Below are 13,046 nucleotides of genomic sequence, written 5' to 3'. Positions count from 1 at the left end.
AGAACAGTTGACATCATGTTTATATTTCGAGCGGACAACCTGGTGGAGGTGCGACTGAAAGGTCCGGTCGACATTAGCGAAGTCGGGCAAGTCAGTATTTATTTACAGTTGTAGGCTTGCGCGGTAGTCGAGTCACGCGCAAGTAATCACACTGTTGCTGCCTAGAGTCACTAAACAAACTGTGCTTCACAGTATCAACACTGAAGCAAAAGGGCGAGTTGGAGCCGCCACGTTGTGTCCGTTTGACCTCCAGCGCCATCCATGGGGCGCTCTTCGAAGTGTCGTCCTGTTCCACAGCCGAACTCCATCCTCGTATGTTTCTACTGCCGATGTAAAGGTGGAGGGGGACCAAACGGAAACAAGATGGCGGCTCCAACTCGCCCTTTTGCCTCAGTGTCGATACTCTGAAGCGTAGCTTATTTAGTGACTCTACTGCTGCCTTACGAGGAGTCAGCCCTATACTGCGAGACATCAGCTATGCCGTGTATTTTGCTGGGATAATTTCGTATGAAAGAACATGAAAGAACTGGACCGGCAATCCAGAAGATGTGAGTTCGAGTCCTACAGCTGGCTAACCTTTTCAGTGACTTTGATCTTTCATAATTTCATAGTTGCGGTTCAGGAGCCCAAAATCGGTTTCCATGTCGTATTCATGATGTCATAACTGGCCTTGTACCCTCCGTTATTACTGCACCGCCCTTTTTATGACTTTTGTGTATGTCAGTTCGACACCTTGCGCCTGAACAAATAAACGTTTCAGCGCGTGTTTGCACAATTGCGTGCGATATTGAATGAATGCGGCCGGCACTCTACACCGCCGGCTTGTTTGTTTGCTTCTACGCGGCCCACAAAGGCTGTTGAAATACGGAACGGCCTTTCAATCGATATATTCACTCTCTTCCTGTCAAATAAAATGTCTGGCACATGAAATAAGGCTCTTCGAGGCGTCAAAAGCACGCATGTTCTATTAGCGTCCGCGCGAGGTGCGAAGGGCACACCCCTCTGGCGCGGTGCAATGAATAGGAGGCGTCCGTTTAGAAAAGTGATGGAATGCCCTACTTTAACGTCCACTTTTTCATACTGTAGAGCTCCTGTTCTGGAGCCTTGTACTTGGAAGTTATGTGTACTGATCGCTGTATTTTTCGCAGGCATGCCATGAGTGCTGTCTTGGAGCCAGACCATGTTTTCTTGCTCTACTTCATACGTTGTCATTGCACGGTGACCGTCATCCTCTTCTTACTATTTGCTCCGAAAGTGAGTAACACAAAACGCAGGTTTCTTCTTCTTTTTTTGCTTCCTGTGCAACGAAAGCGCGCACGTAATATGTAGTTACTCTTGTGTGTGAAGGTGTGCGTGGGTGAGACTATTTATATCCGCGAATCCGCGCGGGTATTCGAGAAACATCCTGATCTTCGTAAGGAAATAGAAGGTTTTCAAATCATGTATGCTCGTCAATATCCGCAACTAAGCATCGATGTCTCTGCCGACGTTCCCAAGGTACAGCCGCAGTCTAGAGAAGAGCACTGCACGGTCTCTGGCTTACCCGAAAGCCCGAGCCCTGTCGGGCCCGCGGGCACGTGCCGGGACGCAGACTGCCGTACCTAGGTCGGTCGCGAGCCTGTGTTACCCCGCAGTTAGTTAGCCACGGTCAACTTTTGTTTGTTTGTGTCGTATGCGTTTACTAGATGTGGGCCAGAGAGATCGGCTTACAGCCTGCTACACAGGGCAGGGCCGGGTAGCCTACAAATTTCGAGGGGCTTGGTCTGGGTCTGAGCCGGGAAACCTAGAAATTCTTCGGGCTTTGGTCGTGCCCGGGCCAGGTATGGAACCGTTGTGCCGAGCCCGGCCGGGGAAAATACAAGGAAGGTCGGACTCGGGCCTAAGAATGCGTCCCGTGCAGTGCTCTAGTCTAGAGTAGTTAGTCAATCCGGAACGGCGTGTGTCTGTTGAGCTGCTGCACAGCTAACTGCTATTATTGAATAGGTGTGGATAACAATATTCCTAAAGTGTTTGTACGCTCACACGTAAACGCGTTTGTCGGGTAATATTTTCATTGCGTAGGTTTTCTTCTACGAATCTGATTATCCGGTGTGTACAGTTATACTCAATGTTCGTGGGGATGCGAATTTTGTTGTTGTTGTTGTTGTTGAGGTTTTTGTTGTTTTGCGCTGTTTCAAGCGTTGCTGTTGCGGACGCTAGAAGCGCGGGCACAGTGCGGGTACCGATGCATGTCGATATTATCGGCGGTCACCTCAGATTATGTGTACATCGTTTGTGGTTACCAGTGATCTTTGTCTATAATTTCTGTAGGTTTTATGTACCGGATGAGGTGATGAAATGTCACGCCTTTCCCCCATTGCAGTTCGACGCGGAAAGCCTCTAGATAGTTTTTGAAAGGCGAAAATATTAGCGCGCTAATGAAAACATGTGTGCTATATATAGTTATGTGTAATAAGTGAACCTGCAATCGTAACCTTGACTGCAGAAGCGGCCGTCAAGACTTGTAAAAGACCGCAAGAATCTGTCTAATACGTCACACTTACTTCAAAAGGAATTTTTCCTCTGCGTTTCGAAATAATTTGTCTGTTTGAATTTTGTCTGTAGCACTTACCCTGGAATTGTTCTCATCGGGGGTTTATTTTTCAAGCTCCTATTGGCAGTTCTATGATGAAGAAAATAAACGAAAACTCTCTTCAGAATTGTTGATATCTGTGCGTGAGTACATAACGCATGTATAAATATATCTGCAACATATGAGCAAAATCCGATTGACAACAACGACGTCCCGTGATCTGTACTCCTTTTGCTTAACACGTGCACTCTGTAATTGGTTGTCAAGGAAGCGAGAGAGACGCCACCCGCGCACTTTATCCATACACTCTAAAACCTCGCCCCCTCTCTCTCCGAATCAGAAGCGATAAACCTATCATTCGTGGCAATGGTTGGCGCAGAGCGTGCTATGCGGTAGAGTTCAGTTTTTAGAGTGTACTAACCCTTTGGTAATCGGTGCCACCCCAGCAGCATACATACCATACTATAAAGTATCACTTCAGGCAAGTCTGAAAGTCGAGCCCCTAACACATCTCCAGTGCGTCAACGGATCCTTCGTCACATTACCTTCAAATATAGGATGCATAAAACTCATCGCACATTGAAGCGGACGATCAGAGCATCCTATTTTTTCTAGCTCTGGTACCACCACCGTCCTCCCAACCTCTCAACAGAGCACCGCAGCCGCCACTTCTCGTCGTACGACCCTGATCCTCATCCCGAGAACCTGAAGCTCCACGAAGCCGTTCTCTCCAACGGAGAGGTGGACATCGCGGATATCAACCTGGCAGATATGGATCCGGAGGATATAAGAGTATGTTGTCCTGTCATATCTTGCTTGACTAATGAGATTTATTCAAACCCTATCCGTAACTTTACACTTCGTTAGAAAGAATGTGATTGGGTATGACTATGACCTGGAAGACGATACCGAGATAGCGATCTATTCGGACAAAACCCGTCCCGTTTGAACATGCTTGATGTTCATTCGTTGTATCAACAGGTTGTATCAACGAATTAAATGCGTTTGTGCGTGTGCGCAAAATTTCTTCGAAGTATTACCAGTTAGGGAGGAAAAGGCTAATAAGGACATGTATCGTGACAGAAGAATGAACAAAGCTGTGTTGAAAGCTTGGTCCTAAAATCGACACAACGATTTTCTTGCAGGCGGAGCTTCGGCGGGTATACACCCAACTACAGGTCCTCCGCAACAAGACCATGCGGAAAGATAACCCGCACATCTCGAAGCGGAGAGGCGGGAGGAAGGTGACCCACCGGCGGTTCTCGCTCCAGCCCTTCCACCATAAGCACAAGCAACAGCACCACCACGAGCAGGAGGTGACCGAGGTGTCCAAGACGCCTGAAGACTCCACAGCCAGCGGAGAGGCAGGGCCTGTACCCGACGGACCCTCAGTCACAAGTGTCTCTGGCTACACAAGGGCTGTTTGTGTCGCCACCACGGACGACACGCCCTCCACACCTGTCACCCCTTCCAGAAGGAACTGAGCGGAAGTACGCCTTGTTCATCATTTACCACATGCTTAGCATTTGTGCTAGACTACACTCTTAAAAATGAACTTCACCGCATAGCAAGCTCCTAGCCAACCATTATCTCGAATGATATCGTTATCTGCCCTGATTTGTTGAAAACGGGAGGCGTACGCCTTTTTGTGACACTTATGCTGTTCATAATTGTCACAGAAAAGGTGTACACCTCCCGTTTTCAGCAAATCAGGGCGGATAACGATATCATTCAAGATAATGGTTGGCTAGGAGCGGGCTATGCGGTGAAGTTCATTTTTAAGAGTGTAGGATCTGGCGCCCCTTGCTACAATACCAAGATGAGCATTGCTAACTAAGGACCCCTCTAAGGCGGAACACACTATCGTAAGAACGTGGCCAGGAGCTGATTCTCTTGATAGGTGTTTTGTTCTGTCGTTGTCAATTCTCAAAACTGTAGAACTTGAGACTGTCTGTCAGTGGTGAGGAGTCAGTACTGTCGTTTGTTTCAGCTAGCGGCTTGCACCAGTATACGGTTGTCGTCTATTGTTCCTTAAAAACTCGTTAGGTTCGATCAGATTAGAAATAGAAAGAAAAAAATGGAAACGTAGGTCGCACTGGTTCGACCAGCTGTCCCATAACGCTTGATGTGTGAAAGCACTGAGTGATTTAAAAGATTACTTCAGCACATATGTTCTTGTCTTGAAAACTATTTCCTATATTTCCTATGTGGCGCGCACTTGCTGTATCGGTAGCTTTGCTTACTACGCGCTCATGCGAAGTGTAAAATGACGAACATTTCTTCAGGAACAAAAAAAAAAAAGAATTGGATAGTGGAGAAGTTATATTCTGGACTGCCTAATCCAGTACGGCTAAATAGACCTCCCCCTGCTTACAAACAAATGACGTTAGAGGGTACAACAGCGCCACCAACTTGGTAGACTGGAACTACTATAGCAAAAAACCAATAAGTCACAAGAAAGCCACGTTTACATATATTTTTTTATATTGTAGGGTTTTTATGTAATTCCTTGCATATTATTAGTTGTATGCCCTTGTTCTGCTCCATTCTACTGGTAACCCTATCTTTTCGTTAGCACTTTCTGAAGACGGCTACCGGGCTTTTCCTTCTTCAGGAGCCTGAAGGGCAAGAGTTTCTCTCGGAGTGCGCGTGGTGTCTCTATGGTCTATACAAAGCAACCGCGAACTAAGTCGTACTAAGAAACCACATTCCCCACAGGATTACGACGTTGACTTTCCAGACGTTGCAGCCAACCCTTGGGTGGAGTCTTCTTTTCTTTCCGCGGTGAACCGGGAACGCGAATGAAGATACCAAAGCGACTAAAAACGTGACATGATGTGTGTGTAATACTAATACAATGAAGCGACCCTTGACCTTCGTGAAGGAATACGGCTTTGTGAAACGGCAGTGTTCTCCGTCCGAGCTGTTTCGGGTTTGCTATGCTTACCAACGTCATGATTACGTCACAGTGATGTTTCTTCGGTAGAGGTTCATTAGTAGACAGCCAGACACCCGTACAAATTTCGAAATAAAGATTCTGCAACAATGACCTTAACAAACGATGTGACAGTAATACAACTTGATAATGGACAGCTGAGAAGGGCTGAACAATGCTGTGGCGTCCCAAGCAGCACACGATATTGGGCCCATATTGGCTGGTCATTGCGATACGGGTCCAATATGGGACCCGTTTCGCCAAGATTTTTCCCATATTGGCTAAAACTGAGCCAATATTGGGAAAATCCTGGCAATATGGGCCCCATATTGCCCGTGTACACCCCATATTGACTGAAAGTACAGAAAATTGTACGTACCCGTGTTGCACAAATGCCGAAGCAGCACGGCAAGATTGGACGTTGAAGCGTGTGAAATACCCAATTCAATGCGTCATTACATCCAACAACTTCTTGCAGATGATACACATTGTTCGAAACAGTCCACATACGTGGCAATCCCATTGCAACATTCGCTAGAACTCGACAACTCAACTTTCCACATTCTGGAATCAGCCGCCATCTTGCTTCGCGATGCCAATGCCACGCGTCCTAAAACTAATGCGCATGCGCGACAGTCGGATCGGACGTTTCATACGGGCAAAAATGTCGCTGGTTCCTCTAATGATAATGGAATTGCGGCAAGTCAAGTAAAAAACACAATGCTTGATAGAAAGGGATGGCTCTTCTGAAAAGTTAGGTTCTTTCAAGTTACTGCAAGCAGTGCGAATTGCTGAGGCGTATGTGTGTCACCGTCGCGAAAGTGTTTCGCTCCTTTGTACTCTCGGAGCGGGTTGGAAATTTTTGGTTCATCGACTGTTGTGATCCCAATGAGGGACGTTTGGCATTGGCAGTTCTGTCGGACTGCCTGTGTCCTTCAGCAAGACGGGCGTAGCACCCGTTCTTCGTTTTTGCGGTGATGCGGTGTTGTTTTTTGTAATTCTATGCAACATGGATCAATGAGATCTGCCGAAAGGAAAAAGTATAAAGAAGAGAGAAATAATATCAGTGGTGCTTATCAAACCGGATAATGCTTTATTATTACACGGACTCCCCGTTGGCGTTATCACAGAAATATTGGCAATATTGGCGCAAAATGGGCTTGCCAATATGGGCAGCTCATATTGGTCCAATGTGGAGCCTGGTGGCACTCCTCATATTGGTTCAATATTGGCTATCTTGGCAGCCCATATGGGACCAATATTGGCGTGCTGCTTGGGGTGCATTATGGGCTCTCACCAAGGTTTTCTGACAGGCGTGACGATTAGCGCGCGTGATACCTTATTCCGTGTTCACGTGTTTCGTGTTTTGTGCCGTCCCACAAGTTCAGCACACGGGTAGGGTTCCAGTAGCAATCTTGTACGAGAATGTTTGCCTGGAGTGGATGTTGAGTTGGAAGCGGAAGCAGAGCTGTCATGACAGTTTCTAGTGTTCTGGGCATCTCTCTGCATGGTGTCAGCGTACCTTACGACCGTAGTAGCAACCTCTTGGGGCGCTTTCCCCATTAATTTTGACTAATGAGATTTTGATTATCATAGGGAAGTTCGATGCAATGATAACATATGTATATTCCTTTTTGTGTGTTGCCGTTCCTCGCGCTCTATTGGCTCGATCATTTTTCTGAAAACCAGAGCGTCGTCAGCAAACCAAGAGGAACTATGTCGGCATTGGGCCAAAATTATATCGTTCGTAATGAAAAAAGTTAATTAGTCAAATTGGATGAAGGCAACACACCAGGGGGTTTCCTGTGCGGCCGTAAGGTGGCACATTTGACCTAGAATATACACGTATCGCCAAAAAAAAAGAAAGAAAGGGAGGCATTTCACTATACGTATTTTATAAAACCATGTCCATAGTTCACGCGGGCACTCTGTACGTCAGAATACTTGGCGTCATCGGTGTCGATGCTTTGACCTTCTTTCCGTCTGATTCTAACTGCACTGTCTCGCAAAGAAAATGACATACTTTTCTTGCATGGGTCAGTGAAATCTTGCTGAGACTTACGCGTGTGTTTGGCCTGCTACATCGTCACTGCGGTTGCCGAGACACATTGCAGCCGAAAGCTGTATCCCTTTACCAGTGCATCGTGCACCACTGTATAAAATGCGCAGTGTCAGAGTACTAGGTTGGATACTGCTGCGTACTGCGAACAAAATAAAGACTGCAACCTCCAGTAAGTCTTGCGCCGATGGTGAGTCCCGGTACGTTCCATAATGTACCACGGTCGTACTCAAAACGGGAAATGTATTCTAGCATTGCCTGTTGCGTTGTTGAGCTTCTAACCCTGTGTTCACCTTTGTGCAATCTGCAGGCCGGAGGACCAACGGGGCGTGCCAAACTCCAGGACCACAGAACGAGCGCAGAGACTTGCCCCTTCACGCACCGCGGGCTGCACCCCAATAAGAGCTGGCTACACCAACGGTGGATTGATAGGCCTCTATCTACTCTATTTTTAGGTTTCTTTTGTCCTCGAAGGGAGCAAGTCTTAGAGTATTTTCTACAAACTATACACCCATCAGTCGTTAAAAATTCACATGTCATGTACATACACAGCAGAACAAGGGCGAACGGGAGGAGGCTGACCCGTACGGCAGACATGAACAAAATGTGCGCGGGCTCTATCTGCTGTTTATCGCCGCCGCTACGTTGCTGCCAGGCGTGTCTACCATTCATATGCAATAGATAGCCGACGTTGAGCTATACATCTGTAGTTACATACAGTTCAAGTTATGTGTTTGTTGTCATACTTGCTGGACCTGTAAAAGCGTATGCTATTCATTGAAGTTATAAAAATATTTGTTTTGAAGTTGAGTCTGCGCGACGTCATCATGTCTGTGTGAGGCTTTCACCTGCGGACGTAAATATTTGTGGAATCGTCCACAGCGTCACGCTAAAGGATGTTCATAATAAAAGAGAGTTTTAGTTGTAGCGTACGTAATCGGCTTGCGAACATAAGAAAGTAGCGTGTGCACTCAGTTTACTCGCCATACGCAAAACGACGTTCGGCGCATACTGATTCTGCACTCGCTATTTCCTCGCGTACACAGAGTCATTGCGGACTCGGCACTAAAACTGCCTGTTAACGAATCATTATTTATCGACATCTTCGTAGCAGGGACTGAAGCCGGAACAGAAGCAGAAGCCGGAAACCGCTTGGAACCGAATTTTTATTCTCGAACCGTAACCGTACCGTAACCGAAGTTACCTCAGCATGCACGATAGTGTCTTGGAATAACACAAGTAGTGTGCTTGAATACTAGCTAGGGAGCTAGTATTCAGTCATGGGCGAGAAGCGCGAGCATCATAGCAATCTCAGCTTCTTCGCGCCACTACACTGTAGATGAGCGTTTTCTATGGGCAGATATCACACATGTTCATCTAACACTAAATATACGTCAGAATTAACCCTATAGAGCTCAATGACACGGAAGATTTTCTATCCAGCATTGCCTAAGCGCCGTACGCCAGTCAGTCCACCGTAATCGTGAACCAACCCCCCGAAGACATGAATTTAAAGGGGTTACGACACGTCATCCCAGGTTATCTTAGTTACGTAAACGTGAAATACGGTTCTTTGCACCGATGTGAACCCGCATTCCATGTTTTACAGGTAACAGAAGTGTGGAAAATTATCACCGCGAATACCGAAACTCAGCGGGCTCTGACATCACAGCACGCGTCGCCGCCAGTGAGGTAGCGCGAGAGAGGTCACGTGTTTACGGCGACCAATGGCAGCTCTGAGGTTTCTGACGTCTGTGCTTTACTTGCGGGCGTGTGTTCGACGGGTTGTGTCTCGCCAAGTACGGCACGTAGAACGATAATTCTTTTCCTCGGTACTCTGGAGTGCAATATAATGCGTGCATGATGTAATGGACCACATCTCTCAAAGTGTCAGATCTCCTTTAACGATGCGGGCAACCTGTTAAAGCAAGGGCGACGGTGTATGGTAGCAACTCTCCTACACTGATAGCCTGAATTGTGTGTGTGCTGCTGACAGTGCAACGGAAAAGTAGAAGAAATTCGCTCAACGAAATCACTGTTCATTCTATTGTTTTATCGGAGCTAAGTGTTTGCATCGTGGTACGCATCCGCTGACAGTATGCTTCTTTCATGTTGTCTTCATGAGCGTTTAACTACAGTGGGAATGGCGTGATCAACACAAGCCTACATGGTCATGGAGAGGTCTTGCAGAGGATGACCGTCCATGCAGTTGCAGTTCCAGGCAACGAAGCAGCCGGATCCTGTCCATTAGACGTGCAATAGAAAACCAGTACCTTCCACGAGCCCCCTTACGAAACAAATAGGAAGCAGACAGGAAAACAAGGCAGGAACATGTTGCTTCCATGAAAGCAAAGTTGGAGGTGAACCTGGTTCGAATCTCGGCACAGGCTCTGCTGTCTGGGTGCTTTCTCGGCGTTTCCCTCAGACGGTCTGAGGCAAGTATTGTCAAAGTCCTCTACGAAGTTGGCCAAGGACGCGCTGTCCCCTCCAAGAAGCGTTACGTCATATTAGGCAGTCTCGGTAATAACGACGTCACTGTCGTATAAAGTACATGATCTGATGGGTCTTGCTATGAAAAAACAGTATTCCAGGAAAGCGCAGTAGAGGAAAAAGATAGGAAAGAAAGTAACTGTATCATCTCTTACTGTCAATCAGAATAGTGCGGCATGGATTCGTCAACTACCATACGTCAACTGCCTCCCTCTAAACGCCTCGAGCAGTCCACATCACTGAGACCATGCCTGTCTCGATACAGTGCAGACTTGTGCTAGCTTGGCCGACAGGTGACAACCTGCATTGAGAAAGATGGAATAGAAGAGAAAACGAAGTAGTATTCTTGTACACACCGTTTTCCAGCCAACACAGCGCTTTTGCATCCAGCGCAAGCCAGAGAGAAGGAAAGCGATACTAGGATACCAGGGAGGAAGCATACGGCACGTGTGCTTTCCTTCTCTCTGTGTTATACACTGTTTTCTCGTGGAGGCTGTTATATTGAAAGCGCAGCGGCCGTCTAGCCAGGGGAGCACGTTGCAAACTGTTTACCGCCCAAGCCAGAGGGAAGTAGAGCACACGTGAAGAAAGGAAACTCACTGCTGATGAAGTAGTGACTGATTTGCCACCGTGCTAGGTTCTTTTTACACCTCCTTAAGCTTCCTCTCTCTGGTGCTGCCTCAAACGCTTGCTGTGGTGAATAGGGGTAAATATGCGGGAAGACGGGGACCACTTGACTTTGAATCCATGCAGGAAAGAAAGCAGCATCCGCACATGACCTTATGGGGTAAGGAGACGCTGGAGTGACCCTGTCCGATCAAAGTTTCAAGATATATTCCAGAATGGTGAAACACTAGTATTTCCGATATATCGTCCTAACAACACCATTTAGGCCAAAGTAGTTTCACTCGATGCCTCCGTAACTTCTTCCTCTACGTGGAAAAGTTAGGTAAACATGGTCCTCGTCAGCCAAGGGGGGAAAGCGAACCGCACGTTTCAAGCACGAGAAATGTGTGGCTACCAGCGGACGCCTGTGTTGTTGGATGTGGCTCGTTTTCCAATCGGTGTTGCGACTGGAAGAACCCCAAGTATTACTCCACGTTTAGAACGACCCGATCTTGTTTTGTCTAGCAGGCGTTGGAGTTTGTCACTATTTGTTTCACCTAACCGCTGTGCTGTAAGACATTCGTGAGCTTTGTTCGTGTCCAGCTTGTTCCATTCTGAACACGTGCAAAAGAGCGAAGTCACTGTACCGCAGACTTGTACGTATTTGGAGTATTGTATTTAAAATACTGTATTTTAAATACAATTTGCGGTATTTTGGTACTCTACTCAATACTTTCTATTTTGTGTATTTGTACTCTATTTAAAATACATTTTATGGTATTTTCTACTCAATACTCTAATTACATATTTTGGATCTCCCTCTCAAACTTTCTGTGTCCCGTCTTTCCATTATCTTTCTTGTTCAGTGGGAATTTCCTGAGTCCCTCGGACTTCACCCGGATAGTGACTCTAGACCAGGACATTGGCCCTTCTTGGAAGTCTCCATTTAGAGATCATGCCCCGTTTGTACTAATCCTTAATCAGTGAGGGTTCTATTATGTGTGCCCTGACGCGGTGACGCCGGATTCTGACCTGGCCGAGCAGGGACATGCTAAAAATTTGCTTTATTCTGGGTCACATATACTTAGTGAAGTTATGTGGTATCTCTTTGTCATTTGTCATCACTAGGGAACAAAGAACAAGAAAAACCGTGGGGCGTGTCCAATAGCTTTCGCTAGTACAGGCTCATGCCCCGCGGGGTAAATGGAACAGAAAAACAGGTGAGATAAATAATGCAACAAACAGTTACATTCCTGGGTTCAAATAGGCTGAAGTGTCCATAAGGTATCGTCGTAGCATGTTGCGGAATGACTGGCTGTTTTTAGCCTCAAGAGGCATAGAGTTCCAGAGTCGCGGCCCAAAACACACTGTCAATCTCGTACCATACATATTTTTTGGCCGATATAACATAAAGTCATTCGACATGACGCTTCGGTTACCTCTTGGACATTTTTGAAATATGTTGTTATTAAAAGGAACGTTATTCTTTACAATTGACTCTACAAGTAAGGCACTCTCGAATAAGATCAGGCAGTGGGAGAATATTCAAAGAATTAAAAAACTCAATACAGGAAGTTCTACTGCCAGAACAAGTAATTAATCTTATAGCTCTCTTCTGAAGCCTGAACAGACGATCCAGATATGTTGGGAATGCAGTACCCCAAGAAGCGGCACAATAAATTAGATGACACTGCACAAATGAGAGGTACAATTGACGTAAAACATGTAGTGGAAAATATTGACGGGCAAGGAATAAAATGTGACAGGACTTGGAAATATTCTTAGCAACTTTATCAATGTGTGGTTTCCACGTGAGATGAGAATCTAAGGTCACGCCTAGGTAATTAATAACATGTACTTGTTCTATAACATTGTTATGAATTGAGATGCTCATTTTGACATATTTGGCAGAAGGCTTACAGAAGACAAGAAACTTTGTCTTAGACAGATTCAACGTCAGACGGTTAATAGCAAACCAATGAGCAATCTTGTTTGCCTCATGGGACACGGTCGGCGCAATTTCGGAAATATCTGGAGAGCTGAAGAGGAAACACGTGTCGTCCGCATACATGAAAGTCGAAAGCCTGTCGGAAACCAATGGAAGATCGTTCACATAAATCGAAAATAACACAGGACCCAAGACAGAACCTTGGGGTATACCCGTACATACAGGCAAAGACACAGACGATTCCCCATCGATCCGAGTAAACATTCTACGAGACGACAAGTAATTCTTCAGCAGATTCCAGATATCTCCACGTCATCTTTTTGTCATCTTTTTGGGACTTGTGTTTAGATAACTCCTATCACACAGCGGCGGCTAGCACAGTGCGCGGGGTTTAGGTGATCCATGTGCCATAGCGGCGACTTGCCGCATTGACCAG

General features: G+C 46.3%; 1 protein-coding gene across 2 annotated transcripts in view; it reads left to right on the top strand.

Annotated features, from left to right (window-relative positions):
- LOC135385830 (metabotropic glycine receptor-like) overlaps positions 1–8,498 on the top strand; it is a 167,124-nt gene extending 158,626 nt beyond the window's left edge. For both annotated transcript variants that reach the window (XM_064615366.1, XM_064615365.1), the window contains exons 9-12: positions 1,149–1,254; positions 3,188–3,364; positions 3,718–4,062; positions 7,877–8,498. In XM_064615366.1, coding sequence (XP_064471436.1) covers positions 1,149–1,254; positions 3,188–3,364; positions 3,718–4,056 — 622 coding nt within the window. In that variant the 3' untranslated portion in view covers positions 4,057–4,062; positions 7,877–8,498. The remainder of the gene's footprint in view (positions 1–1,148; positions 1,255–3,187; positions 3,365–3,717; positions 4,063–7,876) is intronic.
- Positions 8,499–13,046: the final 4,548 nt, after the last annotated feature.

Source organism: Ornithodoros turicata, chromosome 2 (assembly GCF_037126465.1).
Source record: "Ornithodoros turicata isolate Travis chromosome 2, ASM3712646v1, whole genome shotgun sequence".
Lineage (NCBI taxonomy): Eukaryota > Metazoa > Arthropoda > Arachnida > Ixodida > Argasidae > Ornithodoros > Ornithodoros turicata.
This window is presented reverse-complemented; position numbering and strand designations above follow the sequence as displayed.